This window comes from Bos indicus, chromosome 24 (genome assembly GCF_029378745.1).
Source record: "Bos indicus isolate NIAB-ARS_2022 breed Sahiwal x Tharparkar chromosome 24, NIAB-ARS_B.indTharparkar_mat_pri_1.0, whole genome shotgun sequence".
NCBI classification, from domain to species: domain Eukaryota; kingdom Metazoa; phylum Chordata; class Mammalia; order Artiodactyla; family Bovidae; genus Bos; species Bos indicus.
This window is the reverse complement of record NC_091783.1, coordinates 46,618,258-46,638,818: the sequence shown is the minus strand read 5'-3', so window position 1 is coordinate 46,638,818 and position 20,561 is coordinate 46,618,258. Positions and strand designations below refer to the sequence as shown.

Here is a 20,561-nt window from a genome sequence, read left to right as displayed (position 1 = left end):
TCGCGGATGTGGGAGGGCTTGCGCCCGCCCCTTTCTGTCTTGCTGACTGTTCTGTCTCCTAGTATAAGTCTTTCCAGCTCCTTATGCCTCTGTCTCCTGTCTCTGTCCTCCTCCAGCCTCCCACACTCGCATTACTCCTCCGCAGCCCCAACCCGACTCTTTTCTTTATTTCTGTCTCTCTCCCTTAATTGGCCATAATTTAGAACTAAAGCCTATTATTCATAAATTATTTGGTTGAAGAAAAAATTAACTTTTCCATTCATACATTTAAAAGGCTGAAAAGTGGAGCAATATGCATTTTTCACTTAAACACTAATTTCAAAGCAATCTAGTTTGTCTCTCTGAAGGCTGAGCTCCTCCCACCGTTTAAATCCATGTCCCTTGATGCACAGCTACGGGGGTCTTCCCTGATAGCTCAGTTGGTAAAGAATCCACCTGCAATGCAGGAGACCCTCGTTCGATTCCTGGGTGAGGAAGATCCTCTGGAGAAGGGATAGGCTACCCATTCCAGTATTCTTGGGCTTCCCTGGTGGCTCAGCTGGTAAAGAATCTGCCTGCAATGGGGGAGATCTGGGTTCGATCCCTGGGTTGGGAGGATCCCCTGGAGAAGAGAATGGCTACCCACTCCAGTATTCTGGCCTGGAAAGTTCCATGGACTGTTTAGTCCATGGGGTCCCAAAGAGCTGGACACGACTGAGTGACTTTCACTTTCACTTTCGATGCACAGTTGCACCTCCATGCCCCTGGCCTGCTCCTCTCACACGCTGATGGGAGGCAGTAAGGACTGTAGGAGGGTGTGGGGCTCAGAAAGGGATGAGACCCCCGGTCTACGCTGTTTCCAGCCTCTCCAGACTTTGACCTGTCTCTGAATGCATCTTATGCACCTGGACCGTGGTAGGGATGGTGTGCAGCAGCCCCAACTTAGAGATAGTCTGTCCCCAAACCCTCTGAGTTGTTCTGGGAGCCCAGGGGCCCGATGGTGCACTGTCCAGCCCACAGCCTCCAGAAATCCCAGGCTTGGGCTGAAGACAAAGAAAGGAAGTATCACCAGCACCATCATCATCATCATCACTATCAAAGTATTAGCGAATTTTTAACCAAGAATGTACCGAGAGCCAGGAAATTTAAGCACTTAAAAATGTTTTACTCCTGTAATTCTCACCATTGCCTTTGAAATAGGCAACATTATCCTCATTCTATAGAGGGTTGCTAGATAAAATGTAGAATGGCCACTTAAATTTGAAAGTCAGATAAGCAAAGAATAATATTTTAGTATAAGTGTGTCCCAAATATTCCTTGCTCATCTAAAATTCCAATTTAACTGGGAGTCCTGTGATTCTGCAGGCTAAATCTGGCAACTCTCACAGAAAGAGCTGTAAAGAAACTTGTTCAGTCTCAAAGGACTGTAGGTGGCAGAGCCAGGATTCAAACCCAGTCGGGCTCTAGAGGCGAGTCCTTAGTGCCCACTCTCTGCTGCTTCTCCCAGCCTTGTCCTGCCTTCCCTTCCATCCTGGCTCCTCCCTTGCCCTGGGTTCAGCTTCTCTGCTGAGGAGTCTAACTGGACCTCCCTTCCCTGGATGGTGTCCGCTGTCTGCTGTGCCAGCTCCTTAAAGGTCATATTCTTTGTATCTTTCAGAAGCTTAAGTGGGTCATTCCATTACAATCCTTTAGGTATGAAGCACCTCCTATGTACAATATTCTCTGCCAAAGTAGCTCTGGCTAATAGATTGATTCTAGAAAAGGCCAGAACAATCCCCAGAAACCCCTCCTTCTCTACATTCCTCCTATGTGACCCTGATTCCAGGCACAGCCTTTTTCCATGGGGTGTATGGAAACCACATCCCATATTTGTTGTCTACTCCAGGCAAGTGTAGACTTCCAGGCAAACTGGATTCCCTTGTAGCTCAGTTGGTAAAGAATCTGCCTGCAAAGCAGGAGAGCTGAGTTTGATCCCTGGGTCGGGGAGATCCCCTGGAGTAGGAAACGGCAACCCACTCCGGTATTCTTGCCTGGGAAATCCCATAGACAGAGGAGCTGGGCAGGCTACAGTCCATGGGGTCACAAAAGTCAGACTCGACTTAGCGGCTAAACCACCACCAGGCAAGGAACTAGTGGGGTGATTCTTAGGTAGGATGGGAGGGCAATGCTGGGGGGTGGGGGCAGACAGGGGAGCATTTGGGTCCCATGAGGGCCTCTTATGTCTCAGCCATGACTGCTGTTTCATGAGACCTTCTCAAAGACACATTCCCAAACTTTCCCCATTCCCCTCCTGCACAGGTACTACTTCCCGTGCCAACGCTGGCTGGCTGTGGAGGAGGACGATGGCCAGCTGTCCAGGGAGCTGTTGCCAGTGGACGAGTCCTATGTGCTGCCACCAAGCATGGAGGAGGGCGGGGGAGGTGGTGACAACGCCCCCCTCGACAACCTGGCCCTGGAGCAGAAAGGTTTCCTAGAGCTGATTTCTTCCCTCCAGCACCCATCTCCTCTGTCTTTCCCCAACTAGGTCTCCATCTTCCTCTCCACTCTGGACTCCGAGCACTTCCTTTTCTGGGAATCTATCTGTGCTGCCCTCTCAGTCTTCCGTGGCAAGAATGGGAAGGTGACAGGGGCATGTTCTCACATGTCTAGCATATAGCTGGCTGTAAAGTACATGGCTTAGCATGGAGTTATTGTCAGGAATGGAATGAAATAGAACAGAATAGTTACAGTTGGTTTTGACTTAGACTTCCCTGGTGGCTCAGATGGTAAAGCGTCTGTCTACAATGCAGGGGACATGGGTTCGATCCCTGGGTCAGGAAGATCCCCTAAAGAAGGAAATGGCAATCCACTCCAGTACTATTTCCTGGAAATCCCATGGACAGAGGAGCCTGGTAGACTACAGTCCATGGGGTCGCAAAGAGTTGGACACGACAGAACGACTTTCCTTTCCTTTGACTTAGTCTTGCAACCTCCCCTCCTGGCTCGTTATAGACTCCCAATACGAATATTTTTGTCAAGGGGAAGAATGAACTTTCAAGAGTGCTGGGATGCTTGTGCTCCCTTCCTTGAAATTCGCATCCTTAAAACTTCCCAATCTGGAGGAGTCAGACCAGGGTTCCTGGCTGATGAGCCTTTAAACCCCACAGTCACCCCAAGTCTTCCTCGAGCATCCTACAACTCTACTGACTGAGGGTTTCCTGTGTGAGCTGGCAGTAGGGGTGGGGAGTCTCATCTCTGCCTTCTGGAAGTTTCCAGACTAAAGGCAACTACAGAACAACACATACTGCAAGGAAAGTGACTCATAGAAACAGCCAACCGAAGCAGAGAAACGTGCTCAATACGTTATCTCCCTCCTCCCTTCATGGGAGGTGCAGTCTACCACTCACTTCTCCACACTCTTCTCCTGCAGATAAATCTACCACATTTTCAGTGACCATAAAGACTGGGGACAAGAAGAATGCTGGCACCGATGCCAATGTCTTCATCACACTCTTTGGCACTCAAGATGACACTGGTAAGAGAGCAATGCAAGGCCCCACTCACCCATGTTCCTCTTGAGGGAGACTGGAGGAGACAGTGGAACTTTCCAGAGATATCCCGGTCATGTCTCTCACTTTCTTTTTTAAGAAATCATTTTTAAAATTTTCTTTACTGTTTTATTGTATTGTGGGAAGAACACTTAACATGCAATCTGTTTTCCTACCAAATTTTAAACATATAAACATTATTGTTGACTGTTGGTTCATGGTGTACAACAGATCTTTAGAGGTGGTTCATCTTACTAAACTGAAACTTTATGCCTGATGATTAATAACTCCCTATTTCCTCCTACGCTTTGCTCCTGGTAACCACCAATCCAGTCTTTGATTTTATGAATTTGACCTTGATACCTCATTTCAGTGGAGTCATGCTGTATTAGTCTTTCTGTGCCTGGCTTATCTCACTTAGCATAATATCCTCAAGAACCATCCACATTGTTGCATATCAAAGAATCTCCATTTACAAGGCTGAGTAATATTCCATTGTATGTATATACCATATCTTCTCTATCCATTCATCTGTCAATGGACATTTAGGATTTTTATTCCATGTCTTAGCTATTCTGAGTAATGCTGCAGCAAACATAGGAGTACTAATATCTTTTCAAGGACCTGATTTCATTCTTTTGGATATATACCCAGAAGTGAGATGGCAGGTTCTTATGGTAGTTATATTTTCAACTTTTTGAAGAACTTTCATACTATTTTCCAGAGCAACTGCATCATTTTGGACTTCCACCCACTGTGTGTAAGGATTCCAATTTCCCTACATCCTCACTAACACTTGTTGTCTTTTGTTTTTTTTGATAGTGACCTCCTGACAGGTATGAGATGGTATCTCATTGTAGTTTTGATTTGCATTTCCCTCATAATTAGTGACAATGAATACTTTTTTCATATATTATTGGCCATTTTTGTGTCTTCTCTGGAGAAAGGTCCATTTAAGTCTTTAGCCCATTTTTAATTGAGTTGTTAGATTTTCTTTATTATTGAGTCGTATATTTCTTTATATATGTTGGTGATTAACCCCTTATAGGTAAATGATTTGCAAATATGCTTCCCATTCTACAGAATTCGGTTTCTTTTGCTGTGCTTCTAGTTTAATGTAATCCCACTTGCTAATTTTGGTTTTTGTTGCCTGTGTTTTGGGTGTCATATTCATGAACTCATTACCAAGACCAATGTCATCAAGTGTTTTCCTTATGTTTTTTTTTTCTAAGCGTTTTACAGTTTCAGGTCTTATATTTAAATCTGTAATTCATTTTGAGCTGATTTTTGTGTATGATGTGAGAGAAGGGTCCAAATGAATTATTTCGCCTGTAGACATCCATTTGCCCTGCACCATTTATTGGAGAGGTTTTCCTGTCCCTATTTTGTACACTTGCGTGCCTCTGACTCTTGAAAGATTACATGCGACTGACTCCAAGAGAGAAAGGCAATTCCTTGTTCTTTTAAATGTTCTTTTAAAATTCTTTTAAAATCCTTCTAAGTCCTCTCTCAGCCCTCGTTGCTGCCTCTACCCCCTACAAGTGTTTGGAAGTTGTGAAAATCATCTTCCCTTCAGCATCCTCTCCCCAGGCAATGGCGCCCAAGTCTTTGTCCAGCCTTCCTGAAAGGTGGTTTTGTTTTGTTTTGTTTAACCATTTCCTGCACCCTTCTTTGAGGCGTCACTGTGGTGGCCTTTCAAAACTACAGTGAAGAAGCTCCTGAGTCCACACAGTGAGAGGTCTCTGCTCTGTGTCTTTTGCCAGCTTTTTCCTTCTATTCTGAATGCAGAGGTAGCTCTAACTCTATCTCAATAACAACCTGGGAAATGGTGGCTCTTCCCAGCCTCCAATAAGATTCAGCCAGTGGGTTCCATGGTACTCTTGATATGAGATGCTCAGGGAATCTTGGGGTCATTCTGGAGCCTCTGTCAAGGCCATCACAGAAAGTGGCATATGCGCCGGAGTCAGCATCCACTTGGGCCACCTGTCCAGCCATTCTGAGTTCAGAGAAGAACCAGTTCCTCAAATACGTAGTCATCACATATTTTCTCATTACTCCTAAAGCTCTATTCTAAGCATTGCTGAAGAATGAAGGGGCGATCCCTGACTTGGTAATCACCGACTTTGAGATGCTCATATTCTAATTCAGTCGTGTGTACTCGAGCTTGACTAATGGGTTTAAATTTCTCCTATACTGCTTAGTAGCTGTGTGACCTCGGGAAAGGGGCTTAACCTCTCTTTGCTTTAGTTTCCCCCATTTGTAGCGTATTCTGATAGCGCAGTTGGTAAACAATCTGCCTGTCAGTGCAGGAGGCATAAGAGACAAGGGCTTGATCCCTGGGTTGGGAAAATTCCCTGGAGTGGGAAATGGCAACCCAACACAGAATTCTGGCCTGGAAAATTTCATGGACAAAGGAGCCTGAGGAGGTACAGTCCATGGGGTCACAAAGAGTTAATATGACTGAGCACACACACGCACTTTTGTAAAATGGAGATTAAACTAGTAGATATCTCATAGAGTTGTGGATTTAATGAAATTGAATGTGTAAAATATTTGAGACAAAATGACAATAAAGCATTTATTATTAATATTATTATCATTTAATAGGTTAAATAATGCAAATATAATGAGTGAATCAGGTTGAAACTTACAAATGTATGTCATTGCAATAGTTACTGAACCATAGTCAATGAAATTGAGGGGGCCTAACAGAGTGCTTTTATTTGCCAAGGGATTTCTATGTGTTTGGCACATTCTTCAACACTCAACAGTCATCGTATTAAATAGTCACAACTCCTCTATGGGGAAGGCACCAAAGCCACCCCTTTTGACATTTGAGGAAACCAGATCTCAGAGAATTAAGTAATTTGCCCAAGGCCACCCAGACAATAACCAAGGTCTGTCTGACTCTGTGCACTTAAATCATCTGCAGTAAGTCTATGATTATCAAAAGACTTCCTACATGAGGCAGGACTTACAGGGATAAGGAGACTTGAAGAATGAGGCAGGAGGGGATGGTGATGACCCTGGGACCACCTTAAATTTCCGATCGACACCGCAGTCAGAGCCCTAGGACAGAGCCTGTATGTGAGGTGGCTGGTGAGGGGCGCTGGAATCCAGTCCTCCTTCTGTCATCCAGAGAAGAGTCTCCAGAGAATTGGCACATGCCCCATCCTGCAGGGGAGCCCCTGTTTCCTCAATGCAGGGAACATGTGAAGGTGGCTCCCTCCCTACGTGGAGAAACCTGAGGGCTGTGTCTTAGGGCCCCACCGCTTTCTCCCAGGTGATCTTGGATAAGGCCCTTAATTTGTGGGTGTGTCTCCTTTTCTTTAGCAAAGCAGGAAATAAAAATACGTATGTCAAAGAGTTATTGCAAAGCTCCATACAAGGACACACACACACACACAAAATACCAAAAATGCCCCCCAGATAGTAACTGTATAGTCTAAATTTGATAGAAGTTCAGAAATTTGCTCATTAGGAGAAGAGACTAAGAGGGGTAGTCAAACTAAGTTTGAAGGCCTCAGGCCTAGCCAGTCATGCTGGGGTCATTTGGTTGCAGGAATGACCCTCCTGAAATCCTCCAAGACCAACAGCGACAAGTTTGAGAGGGATAGCATCGAAATCTTCACAGTGGAGACCCTGGACCTGGGAGATCTGTGGAAAGTCAGAATCGGTCATGACAACACAGGTCTGGCTTCCCTCCCTTCTGTTCCTGGCTGAGAACATGAGGACCATGGGCAGGCCCCCATGGGTGCCTAGGAAAGAATCTGGGGTAGGCTTGGATGTCATCTGCTTTCCATGATGACACAGCTCCCTCAGTCCCTTCATGGCTGCACACAGAGATTCTGGTCTAATTGATCAGGGTAGGGCCCGGACACCAGTGATTTTTTAAAGCTTTCTCCCCAAACCCCACAGTCAGAAATTTCAGTGTGCAGCCAGTTTTTGACTCAGTAGGTCTGGGATGGGACTCAAGAGATTTTATATTTCACAGGTGATGCTGAGGCTGTTGGTCTGGGGGCTCCACTTAGAACCACGGATGAAGCCAGTTCTTCCCAGAAGCCCCTAATACTGTGCCCAAGTTTGTTCTCTCTCACTAAAGCAGGACTCATTTTTTTTGGTCTTCAAACCATATCTTGTGAGCCTGAGGAAGGAGGCCTTTCTCCTTGCTTCTGGGACTGAGGGACAAGGTCTCTGCCCGGCTTCCATTTCTTTCTTTAAACCTGAGCACTCATTTTCCCAGGGAGGAGCATAGATCCTTCACTTGTTTCCCTTCCCTTCATGAATCATAAACTGAGGCCAGGGAGCCCAGCATGTCGCCCTGCCACTAGATGAAAATATGGAGCCCTTGTTAACACAGGCTCTCTCTGGCATCTGGGTTCCCTTTTGGGAATACCTTCCACCCTGGACGGTTCTTTGCTTCCCTCCCCTCAGACTCTGCCTCCCGTCATCTCTTCTCCATATCCCTTCCCTTCTGTTCATTTCACTGACAGCAGCCCAGAGTAGGATCCGGTAGGGTACACAGGAATCAGTCCACACTGCTGTAAGCAGAAGCAATGATGAGTCCACGGTGGAGCCATAGGCACCAGCCTTTGACTAGGGAAGGATGCTTGGAGTCCTGAAGTTGTGCACAGAAAGCCATCTGTGTAGAGGTCCTTGAGGGGTTCTGTGTCTCCTTCCCTCCAGGCAAGGCTCCAGGCTGGTTTGTAGACTGGGTAGAGGTGGACGCCCCATCCCTTGGCAAGTGCATGACGTTCCCCTGTGGCCGCTGGTTGGCCAAGAATGAAGATGACGGCACCATCGTCAGGGACCTTTTCCACGCGGAGCTTCAGACAAGGCGGTACACACCATGTAGGAGTCCTGCAGGGAAAGCCTGGGCCTCCTCCTAGACCTCCTCAGCCTCCCACCAACTCCCAGTCCCTCATCTGCGCTTGACCCTTGGCCAGGCCCAACTTGGAAATTCCACGGGCCCTGTGCTGGCTGTGGACAGAACTCTAGACCCAAGGAAAGGAAATATGGGATGTATTTCTACTCCAAACTAGCTGATGACATCAGGCAAAGAGCCTGACTTCTCTGGAGTTCAGTTTCCCTGTCTGCAAAATAGAGATAATAGTGCAGGGTGGTTGTAAGACCCAAAAAGGAGAAAAGATAAGGTCTAACATTTGTTGTTGTTGTTGCTCAGTCGTATCTGACTCTTTGCAAGCCCACGGACTGTAGCCTGCCAGTCTCCTCTGTCCGTGGGATTTCCCAGGCAAAAGTACTGGACTGGGTTGCCATTTCTTTCTCCACAGTCTAACAATGAAGGGTCATTATCAACCCCTTAATCAGTCCTCACTCCAGTCATTAACACACCAAAGAAATCACTGTTATAAGATTTTATCTTGATTGGGGAGGGGGGAAGAACTTGAAAAGAAGCAAAATGTAATTCCTTTACCAGCTAAAGAAAAGGAGAAAATGGAACAATTAGGTGAATTTTTGACATGTTGCTTCCTCTGTCATCATCTGAAAGTCTATTGCCGGGGAGGGGCAGACCAGTGTGGAGCCAGTGAGTGAGTAGTAGAAGGGGTGAGAAGAGAAGAGAAAGGGCTCTCACCACTGTAGACCGGCCGATCTGATTGGTGGCTGTCCCCTGAAACATAATGCTCCTGTGTATAGGATGTCTGCAGCCATGGACTGCTTTGAGGATGCTGTAACAAATGAGGAAACCAAGGCTCCTAGGTGACTTGCACAGGTCGCACAGTCAGGCTAGATAGAGCCTGTGCTTTCACCCAATCTGTTGTACTAGCTCTGTAATGGGAGAGGCACGGAGACCCTAGTCTGAGGTGACAGGGGTTTTCGATGGGCCCAAGGCATGTCGGGATACCTCCCTCCACCCTGGGTTGCTAGGCAACCACATGAAGGTTCAGGCCCCTGGGTAGCAGCTCCCAGTGAAGGGACAGATCCAGAGCGGTGGTGCTGATAAAGAACTTGACCTGCCTGTATTTGTTTCCTGTTTTCACCCCCCCTCTGACTTTGCCTTCTGTCCCCTCCCCAGTTGTCCCTTATGAGATCACCCTCTACACTAGTGATGTCTTTGCCGCTGGGACAGACGCCAACATCTTCATCGTCATCTATGGCTGCGACGCCGTGTGCACCCAGCAGAAGTACCTGTGCACCAACAAGAGGGAGCAGAAGCTGTTCTTTGAGAGGAAGTCCGCCTCCCGCTTCATAATGGAGGTACCGGCATCTGGCAGGCTCCCAAGGGAGCCAGCACAGGGGTGCGGGCTGGACCAGAAGGCAAGGAGAAGGAGCCCTTGTCTAGAGTCTGACATGTGCCTTTCATCTGATGGGCTGTTGTGAGTGAGGGAGATGGTTCTCACTGGAACCATCATTCTCACTGGAACCTCATTGGATGAAGTTCATCCAATCTCTCTGAGCCTCAGTGCATGTGAGGAGCCAGGAGGACAGTGACTTTCCCTCTCCGGGACCAGTGTCTGAGTCAAAGGTGACAATGAGTGCACAGGGTTTAAGGAAACTAGAGGCACAGTTCCACTGGGGCCATCTCCAGTGCTACCAACAGCAAAGCCATGGAGGGAGCTGGCTTCCAGACTTCCTCATCACATTATTGTCTCCTGCTTATCTGTCAAGCTATAGTGAAAGTGAAGTCGCTTAGTCATGTCCGACTCTGCAACCCATGGACTGTAGCCTATCAGGCTCCTTCGTCCATGGGATTTTCCAGGCAAGAGTGCTGGAGTAGATTGCCATTTCCTTCTCCAGGGGATCTTCCCAACCCAGGAATCGAACCCAGGTCTTCTGCATTGCGGGCAGATGCTTTACCATCTGAGCCAGCAGGGAAGAGAGCATCCCATGTATTCCTTGGTTCCCACTTGGCTCTGGCCTGAGAGTTTCACTGTTCGATGCTTATTGCGGATGTATGTCACCGCATCCACACCTGGTATTCTGTACACCCATCCCGTGCCTCCTTGTAAGCTCCACTCTGTGCCAGGTGGGGTGGAAGAGACAAGGGAAGGAGAGGACCCAGACCGTGCCTGCAAGGGGCTTGCAGTCCAACTGGGGAACCCCAGATCTCAACAAGGCTAAGGAGAGAGTCTGGTGACCATCATCATAGCTGCTCTTGGGGATAAGAAGGCCCTGTCATAGGGTTACCTAGCCCTCAGAGCAACTCTGCGCTGTGATTATCTGTGCTTAAGTATGGGGAAACCAAGGCACAGAGAGTTTAGTAGCTTCCATTAAATCACACAGCCAAGGCATAGTGGAAGTAGGATTCAACGCTTGGAGGCTTAGAATATGTGCCCTTAGCCCCTGCCATCCACTAGCCCATGAGGGCAAACAGTGGGGCTGGCTGAGTGTGCTGTAGGTGTTCAGAGACCAGAGAGGGCTCCCTGGAAGTGGTGGCTTTGAGCTAGACCTGAAAGTGAGCATATGAGGGACCAAGGAGGGAAGGCCTTCCTAGCAAGGGGAACATCATGGCTGAGGGCCAGAGATGGAAGGAAACATAGCAAGTGGCTTGAGGTTTGACAAGACGGGATAGGAGAGGGATGTAACTTGGCTAAGGATCCATGGAACAGGATTTAAAGGGGGTGACTCTGAAGGACAAGGGGTGAGGGCTTGGGCTCTCCAGGTAGTAGGGACTTTGGGAGATGTGCCCCTTATTTTCTGGTGGGAGACAAAGCACAGAGCCCCATCTTGCTTCCTCGGGTCGTGTCTGCCCCAGGAAACTCCCTTTCCCCTCCCCACCTTCTCCGGGAGCAGTCGGCACTTGTGGGAAGGTTGCCACCTTGGTGGAGATTTTTTAACAAGGAGAATTCAAGGGTGATTCATCTATGCACACGAAGTAGCACCTCACCCACAGAGATCTCCTTGTGCGTGCGTCATCCCAGCCAGATGCTGTCAGAGGCCTGAGTGTGATCACACCTTGGCTTCCGGGAAGTTTCATCAATGAAGTCTGCCTAATAGGCAGCTATAATTTGCCAGTAATTTGTTGCAATTTTTTTTCTTTCCAAATCTACCTGGGTGTTGGGGGGAGTATGAGGGCTTAGACACAAATGAGCTTGCTTTGTGTCCCCGTCTCTCCGTTTCTCTTTTCCCACTGATCTTCGGGCAAGAGGAGGAGTGCTGGGCTGTAAGTGAGCCCATAACCCTGGATTCTGGCTCTGCTCAGCCTCTGACTCACGAGCAAGCCCACCCTCTCTGTGGCCTCGTCCTCAGACACCCAGATCTGCTGGGAAAATAACAATGGCTAATATTTACTGGGCACTCCCCATGTGCCAGCCTTGTTCTTGGCACTTGGGATGTATCACCTCATTTAATCCTCATCACCATTCCAAGAGTCAGATGGTGTCATTGTCCCCCTTTGACAGCTGCCTGGCAGCTCAGTGTCCCTGAGTGCAGATCCTGTAAGTCACGATCTCGCCCGGAGCTTCCTGTTTCTCCTGCTGTGAAAGGGTGAGGCCCCGTGCATTCACTGGTCTCTGTTTAATGATTCAGAAAGTCCAGGAGCTCGCAGGGGACACCAGGTCTCTGATGAAGCACGGGTGAGCTGGCTGCTGGGGAGTTTGTTAACTCAAGGCGTCTCCAGCAAAGTGGTGCCATATTGGTCACTTGGAAGGAGAGAATTGCTGACAAAAAGAAACACGTCTGTGATCTTAGACCCAGAAGTGACCTTGAAGGGTTGCCCTGCCCATGCCCCTGCCTTTGGCTGAGCAATCTCCCCATTTAATAGATGAGGCAGTTAAGGCCTAGAAGGTCAAGAAACTTGTCTAGATCATGCAGCTTGTAGGGCTATAGCTGGGAAGGATGGAGGTGGGTGGGAGCAGGGGGACATTTCTCAGGCGGTGCTGATGGGCTTGGCCGTGGCTGTCAACGGTGTGTGTGTGTGTGTGTGTGGAGGGTGTGCAGTGCTGGGAGCTCTTCCAGTTCATTCCCAGGTCACATCTGTCTAGGCTTATAGAGGCTCCACATTTGGTGAATGGTTCAATCACTCATTCAGATGCCATTCACTCATCAGGAGTCTTCAACTACCCTGGGGCTGACTGCCATCTCCTTGTAGCACTGAGTCCTTGAAGGAGCAGGCCAGGCAGAAAGCTCCTCAGAGGGGCTGCCAGGAAGCTCAAGTCTGCACACCCTCCTTAACCTCGACCTGTCAATGCCAAAGACATGAGTTCCGTGGGCCACCCATGAGCCAGGGCATCTGGGTATTTCTTTGTTTCCCTGCCCTCTGTTCCCTTTACCCCGATTTCCTTGTCTGTTTCCACCCGTGATTGCCCAGATCCCCGTAGGGATGAGGCAGGATGGGAACTGACACATCCAGCTCCATTTCAGGGAAGAACATGACACATGAGAACTGGGAGAGGCCCACAGGCTCCCAGAGGCCCTAGAGTGGGGCCTGATGGAGGGCAGCCTGACGGAGAGAGCCAAGGAGGCAGGTGCCAACCGTGTGGATGCCTTGCCTTGTGTCTGGCCACCTTGTTGCTTCTTTTGAAGGCTCTCAGGACAGGATCTGGGAGTCAGTCACTCCTGGCTGAGTCCCTCTCCAGCACCATGTGCCCACAGGGTCCAGACAGGATAGATGAGAGACGGCACCTCCTGAATTTCAGGGACTCTTCATGCCTGCACATATCACTCTTTCATTCAAGGGGACTTCCATGCACTCCTTGGTGGCTGAGGTGTGAGAGAACCCAGCTGACTTTGTCACACACATTTCACAGACAAGGAAGCAATCTTTTATCCTGTCTGCCATTAGGTATTGAGTACAGAGGTCAAGGGCTCTGTTCTGGGTTTTGGGGATGCCGTGATGAGCAAAACAGACGTGGTGCCTGCCCTTATGACTTTCAGTGATGGAAAAGAAGGCTTCACACAAGTAAAGGCAAACTTCTGACTGTGAGAAGTGCTGGTGTGTGTATGTGTGTGTGTGTGAGTGATAGGATGCTGTCAGACCTTATCATGAAGAGATTTGAATTTTTTGAGGTGATCAGGTCCTTATAGCTCAGTTGGGAAAGAATCTGCCTGCAGTGCTGGAGACCCGGGTTCAATTCCTGGGTCTGGAAGATTTCCTGGAGAAGGAAATGGCAACCCACTCCAGTATTCTTGCCTGGAGAATCCCATGGATAGAGGAGCCTGGCGGGCTACAGTCCGTGGGGTCGCAAGAGTCAGACATGACCTAGTGACTAAACCACCAAGGTGATCAGGGGCTTTCCCTGAGTAAATGATCCTTGAGTTGAGACCTGAATGATGACGTTGGGCAAACACTGGTTTAGGTAAAGAAGAAGAAAGGGAAGGGGCAGGGAGGGCTGATGCAAAGGCCCTGTGGCAAGAAAATGTCAGGCTGGAGGGACTGGAAATTGAATGACACAGAAGAGGAGTGGCTGGAGATGGAAGCAGCCCTGAGGGGCCAAGGAGAAGGTCAGACTAGCAAGGCAGGGCTTGGGCAGAACCAGAACTCATCTTCAGCTCTCAAGCCTCTGCTAGTAACAGAAGACTGGGGGCTGGGCTCCACCATGAAAAGGGGTATGGCCTCCCAGAGCTTGAGTGAACTGAGTTCTGGAGTCTAGGCTGATGTTAAGTTGGGGAGACGAAGGGAGGTGTGAGCACAGCATGTGTAAGGAAGGGAAAGCAGGGGCTGATTTGACCAAACAGGAGGGACTGACTGGGAGAAAGTGACCCCTGGAAGTTCAAAGGGTTTCTAAGGTAGATGCCCTCGGGAGGCAGAGTTTTGCTGAGGTTGTACTTTCCTGGACTGTTCAATCAACATCTGGTGTATTTTCTCCTTCCCCAAGTTAGAAGATGTGGGAGAAATCATTGAAAAAATTCGGATTGGCCATGATAATACGGGCATGAATCCTGGTTGGCACTGCTCCCACGTGGACATCCGCCGGCTCCTCCCAGATAAAGATGTGAGTTTCTGACTGGTCCATCCTGCGGTTTCTTTTGTCCCATTTCAGAAGAGATTCAAGTCAGATTTCTTATAAGAAACTGCAGCCTTTTTAAGTTGAGATAAAATCATCTAAGGAAGATTCAGCCAGTTCATGCCAAGTGCAGGAGCTAAAGCAGGCCCAAGGCACAATCTTTTAAAACCTTCAAGAAAAAGGGTCTGGACAGCCGTGTCTCTGCTCCTCACCCCCAAAGCCGTGCTACTAGTGAGTGACCAAGTGTGTCCTTCCTGCAACTCAAGGTCAACTCAGAGAAAGAAAGCCACCCACACAACTTGGAAAGCATTCTTAAAACCACAGAATTCTAAACCTAGGGAGAAGTTTAAAATACAGACTCTCCCCTCACTACCAGCTGAGTCTTAGTCTCTGGGATGGGGTTCGGGTATCCATTTTCAAGTGACTTGGGGAATTCGACCTTCCAGAGCCTCCCCCTGACATGGTTTGGAAGTGCTTTAAGTAAGGCTGGATCTGCTGGAATTGGGGCAGGGCTGGGGCCTCCCCTGGGGCTTTTGCATTATCAGTGGGGCTCCATCATCCTTGGCCTTGGTCCCCATGAGTGTTGAGATGGGTGATGAATGACTGAAGTTGGTAGTTTCCACATGAAGGGCTCAGTTTCCTCCTTTCTCCTCACCCCAGGGTACAGAGACCTTGACTTTCCCTTGTGATCGATGGCTTGCCACTTCGGAGGATGACAAGAAGACCATTCGAGAACTGGTCCCTTATGACATCTTCACCGAGAAATACATGAGAGATGGGTCTTTAAGGCAAGTCTACAAGGAAGTGGAAGAGCCTCTGGACAGTAAGTGTGGGGTGATCGCCCTCATCACCATCAGCAGAACGAAGTGTCCCTCGTTGGACACTTGCCCTGTGCGGGGCAGAGCCTTTGCACCTCGGAGGCAGAGTCTGTAATTACCTTCACTCCACAGAGAGGGCAACTGAGGCTCACAGAGGTTACACAAGCTGCCAGAGTTCACTCAGCTAATAAATGGCATGGCTGTTCTTCAGAGTTGCAGCGCCCTCACCCTGAGTCTCGTGCTCAAATCCTCCCCTGGTCTGACAGTGTGATCCGACATCCACGTATGTGCTCTCCTGGGGCTGGACTCAACTGGTCCTTGTTCTCTCCCTTTGCTTAGTTATTTGGCTACTAATCCGCTGGACTTGGTCCTCTCTGCTCTTGCTGGATTCAGCTGTCCCTACCGAGTGTGAATCAGATAGCTTCCCGGCTTTGTACAGAACTGTAACTCTGGTGTTTGTTCTCAGGAGGCTGGGTGCAGCTTCCGTGTCCAAGGCCATGGGTTTCTTTTCTGTGTGTGCCAGTCACCTTTTCCTCATTGATGAGGCTCTTTTCTGCAGAATTTGTACCAGCCTGAGCACACACTTCTTGCCCTCATTCCTTTGCTTTGGAACCACCATTTTCTTTCCTTTATTTATTTTATTAATTGAAGGATAATTGTTTAACAGAATTTTGTTGTTTTCTGCCAAATAGCAACACTAACCAGCCATAGGCATCCCACATGTCCCCTCCCTCCTGAACCTCCCTCCCACCTCCCTCCCCATCCCACCCCTCTAGGCTGTTACAGAGCACCAGTTTGAGTCCCCCCCAACCCCTTGGCTATCTATTTTACATATGCTAATGTAAGTTCCCATGTTACTCTCTCCATACACCTTCTTACCTCTCTGGCTAGTCTCTGAATGCCTTTCTCCCTTCCCTTACTGGGTGGTATTGCTCCAGGCTCAGACCTCAACCTAAACTAAGCCTCTGCTGTAGCTGTGACATTTCTTTTCATCTGAGTTGCCACTTGCTTAGAGATAAAAACAAGTGTTACCTCGATGACATGCCTTTCCCACATCCTTTTCTCTGAATGTGTTTTACTTTGAATCTGGGGGATCATTTCCTTTTCTACTTGGATCCCAGAGGATGCGCTGGAAAGCTGTCCTCACGGCACCCTTGGCTGTTCTGTGTTAACAAAATGCTACGAACCCCTCTGCACTGGGTGGTGTTTCTAGGGAAACATCTTTTCACGGAGAGCGGGGTGGCCTTGGTGGGATGGGGAGGGAGGAGGATCCGGAAATAGCCGGATTTGACTGCACGACCGACCGTGCTGCTCAGCACCCAAAAGCTGAGTCGGTTTTGCTAATTCCCAAAAGGACTGGAGAGAGCAGTGAAGGGCAGGAAGGCCATTTAAATCACAGCCCTGGGGACACCACACCCCACTCTGGGACAAGGGTCTCCTTTGAAAAGGTCCCACCCAAGTGTGGAGCAGGTCTGAATGAACAGCCAGGAAATGGATGGGGAGAACAAGTGAGGAGGGTGGGGACAGTCGACTGCTGTGTCCAAACTCCGGCAAGATTCCTAGTGTTACCTCTTGTCATATCAGCCAGCCAGGTGTGGGTCACGTTGACTCCTTTAGACAAAAGAAGATGTTATTAATGTGTGTGTGAAATGCTGGCTGGATTCTGCACTGAACTGAGCAAGTTGGGGGCCGGGGGGGCCAGGGTTCAAGTGTGCCCAGTGCTGGATCCTACTCTCTAAGGGGACAGGCCTCTAGGAGCAGGTCTCCTGGTGCACCAAGGAGGGAAGGCCAGCAGACTGCTGGGTGGGGTGATGGAGATGGGACGATGGGAAAGGGGGCGGAGCTCAGGACTGGATGTGAGCTTGTGGCCTGTGGTCCAGTCCAGGTGGACACAGGGATGTGGGTTCAGAGCTCAGAAGGGACCTGGGCTGGAGATACAGCCTGGGGAACTCACAGAAGTTGACACCTGGAGCGTGCAGGGTGAGAGCTACGGGAAGCAGACAGAACTGGAAGACATGGGCATCTGGGGCAAGGCAGATGTTTAGGAACCTATAAAGCTGCTCAAGGAGCAGAAAGAGGCAGAAGGGGAGCAAGGAAGAATAATGCTACGGATCCAGGGGAAAATGAGGATAATAATAGGAACCGTGTTGTGGGCGTGAGCGTGTTCCATACCCACGGGCAGAGCAGCTCACGTCACCTCAGTCTCCTGCATTTAGTTCCATGCGGTTCTGAGCCCACTTGCATGGGCTGGTAAGAGTGTCCATCTCAGTCACTGCAGGGCAGGGGTGTCCCCTTTCCCAGGGTCTTATAAAAACCCTGAGGCTCACAGCAGGGACCTGGCCCTCAGTCCAGGTTGGGGACAACCTTTACTTCTGGCCTTCTGCTTGGTGAGACTGTGCCTGCTGGCTGTCAGCCAGCACACAGGTTTCATTTCTCTGGGTGGCCAGAAAGGCTTCTCCAAGGAGCCCGGCTTTGTCAAAAGACCCTGTCGTCACCCTGGAGGCCTCCTTGCTTCAAGGCTTCAGACAGGCTTGGCAGCTGTCTCCTTCCTGGGTCCCTGTGGGCAGTTGGGGAGTTCCTACCACCATAGGCACTCTCGAACCCACACCTGCTCCCAGGCTGGGGAAACGAAACTTCTTCCCAGTTGGGTCGTTTTCACCTTCACCTCAAAGCCACAATTTCCATCCTTCCCCTTGGGGATAATCCAGCTAAGTCCCCTCTTCCTTGGCCTGAAACTCCAAAGCTCCTGGCACAAAGGACTGTGGAGAGGGGACACAGAATGCTTAGCCGTCATAGAAACAGATGCGTCTTCCCCCACCCAGGGTGGGGGGTTGAGTGAGTGACTACTTTATTCTTCCCTGATGAATGCTTAGCAGCAAAACAAAAACAAGACAGTGTTTGGTTTTATTTTCCTTAATAATCTGTAATAATTGTCACACCAAGTATTCTTTGAGCCCTTTCCAAAGGCCGTGGGAGACAAAAGAGTAGGTGACAGTGATTGTGGCTGTGGTGGCGGGTGGTTCCCTGGAGCACTGGGGCAGGTTGGTTGAAGAGTAAATGCAAATAAGAGAAGAGACACTGAGGGGAATCTATTCTTTTAGAAATACTTAATTTTCTCCTATGAACTGTTTAGAGGGATTTGGCATCGATACTGGTCACCCTCTGGCGGGAAGGCAGGTCCGTGTGTCATGGCATTTAGTGACCATGGTGTGCACGCATGGCAGGCAGTTTCCCGGGGTGGGGGTGGGGTATATGTTTTGAGGGATGCTGGAAAAGTCTCCATCCCTTGGGTCTCTTAGAGCAAACTTCCCACTGCTGAATCTGGCCAGACTTGTAGCAGAGCATGCATAATGGAGCAGATGAAAAGGACACTGCGTTCTCCTGCAGGCCTGGGCCACAAGCTGAACTCTGCCTACAAATCCAGTTCCCCCAAACTAAACAATGCCATACCTTTCTTCCCTTTGTCTGTGTGTCTGTCCGACTGCCCACCCAGTTGTGCTGTACTCGGTGCAGATCTTCACAGGAAATGTTCCCGGGGCGGGGACGGATGCCAAGGTCTACATCACCATCTATGGGGACCTCGGGGACACCGGGGAGCGGTACCTGGGCAAGTCAGAGAACCGCACCAACAAGTTCGAGAGAGGAAAGGTAGGCGGGGCCCCCATGTTACCCCACCCCTCTCCTCTGGCCCTCTGTTCCAGGGGCCAGCTCCTCTTGGTCCCTAAGGCTGTCTGGGACCTTTGTGGGATGTCATTGACCCTTGGGGTGGCATCTGCCCCATGCATCCCCCAAGGGCATCTGGTCCCCCTCTCTCAGCCTATGCCTGAGCCCTGGGTCCTGTATGTGGAGTGGGGGTGGGACTTGAGCAGGCAAGAGGCCGTGTGAGCCCCAGGTTGCTGGCTATATGGAGCTGGGTCTTCTTCAGAGAATGTAGCTCACTGCACGTGGGTTATGAGTGTGGAGGAGAGCACCGCAGAGTGGGAGAGCTGCCTCCACAGAGGCTTGAACAAGATAGAGGTCTGGAGGGCTGGGTCTGCCATCCACTCCGTCCGTGACTGAGCATCTCTGGACTCAGCGTCCTCATCTGTGAAAGAAGGAGCCCGATGTGAATCAGCTCAGCTGTGTTGTGCAGAACTCTAGACAGCATGGAGGCCCAAGGGAGCCACGGAAGAGTGGGGGGTGCAGATGGGCACCCGCCTCCTCCCACATGGGACCACTCTGAGATGGCCTATCTGTTGGGGTGGCAAGCAAGTGTTCTATTAATCAAGGGGCTCTGTGGCTACAAAAAAAGCATGAAGACCATCCAATTGGATAGTGGGATCCGAGGCCCTACCAGCTCTGACCTAACAGTGGTTTTACCAAAGGAAGATTTCCGTCCGCACTTGCTTCCCACCAGCCTGGCCCCTCTCCCTGCCGGAGCACCCCTCTCTCTGCCACCTTCACCCTTCTTCACTTTCAGCCTCCCTTCCTCCTCTCCATTCACCTAACTCTGCCAGAAGCCCCACAGGCCAGGCTACAGCCTGAGGAGGAGAGCCAGGCCGCTGGCTCCTAACCCCGTCTGCGGTCCTCCTCGTAGCCGCGTGTCTGGGGAGATAGATTCCCACATCAACCAGCTTGTGTTCACTGGGGTCTCCTTAAGCCCAAGCCTCAGCCAGGCATGACCTTTAGTGCTGAAATGTTCGCTACTTGGTGAACAGGAAAGTAACTCCGGGCCAAGGACAGCGGGTGCCATCTAAGTGGGTCTGCAGCCGGCTGGTGACTCCAGCAGCCAGGCCGCCTGTAAGAAGCCCTAGCCTGGGCTCGAGATCCCAGGGAAGTCGGGCCCCAGGGCTCCCAGAGAAGGTGGGGAGGGGAAAGGGAGTCCCCTGGGGTAGGCACCACCTGAGGAAGCAGGAAGGGGCTCTGGACTTCATTTCCCACCAAAAACTATCTGTTGAATGAATAAATGAGTGAAAGTATAAGTGAAGGTGATGCAATCCATTCTCCTCGGTGTTCAGGTTCAGATTTTTTCTCTCTTAGCAATTATGACATCACAAGAGAAGTCTTTGCCCCATTCTGCCTCATCCTTCTCCTCCTTCCCTCCCGTGTTGACATCCCGGTGGGGAAGCTGGAGCTCCTCTGGCTCAGTCACTGATGATTTCGGACTTTGTTCACTGCTGAGTATTGTGAAAGCTTCTGCTTCTCTAATCCTGTGCTCCAGATCTAGGAGTCACCTTGGCACCCCTCTCTCCGTCAGAACTCCCACCCACCCATATCCAGTCAGTCACCTGGTCTTGGAGAGTCTCTCTCTAAATGACCCTCAGATCAGCCCGGTCAGCTTTGTCATGCCTTCC

The 20,561-nt window shown here is 49.8% G+C and overlaps 1 protein-coding gene across 1 annotated transcript in view; it reads left to right on the top strand.

Annotated features, from left to right (window-relative positions):
• Positions 1-20,561, top strand: part of LOXHD1 (lipoxygenase homology PLAT domains 1) — a 123,682-nt gene that overhangs the window by 42,624 nt on the left and 60,497 nt on the right. The window contains exons 10-17 of the mRNA XM_070778996.1: positions 2,278-2,444; positions 3,389-3,493; positions 7,069-7,197; positions 8,193-8,357; positions 9,541-9,722; positions 14,282-14,398; positions 15,071-15,233; positions 18,722-18,876. Coding sequence (XP_070635097.1) covers positions 2,278-2,444; positions 3,389-3,493; positions 7,069-7,197; positions 8,193-8,357; positions 9,541-9,722; positions 14,282-14,398; positions 15,071-15,233; positions 18,722-18,876 — 1,183 coding nt within the window. The remainder of the gene's footprint in view (positions 1-2,277; positions 2,445-3,388; positions 3,494-7,068; positions 7,198-8,192; positions 8,358-9,540; positions 9,723-14,281; positions 14,399-15,070; positions 15,234-18,721; positions 18,877-20,561) is intronic.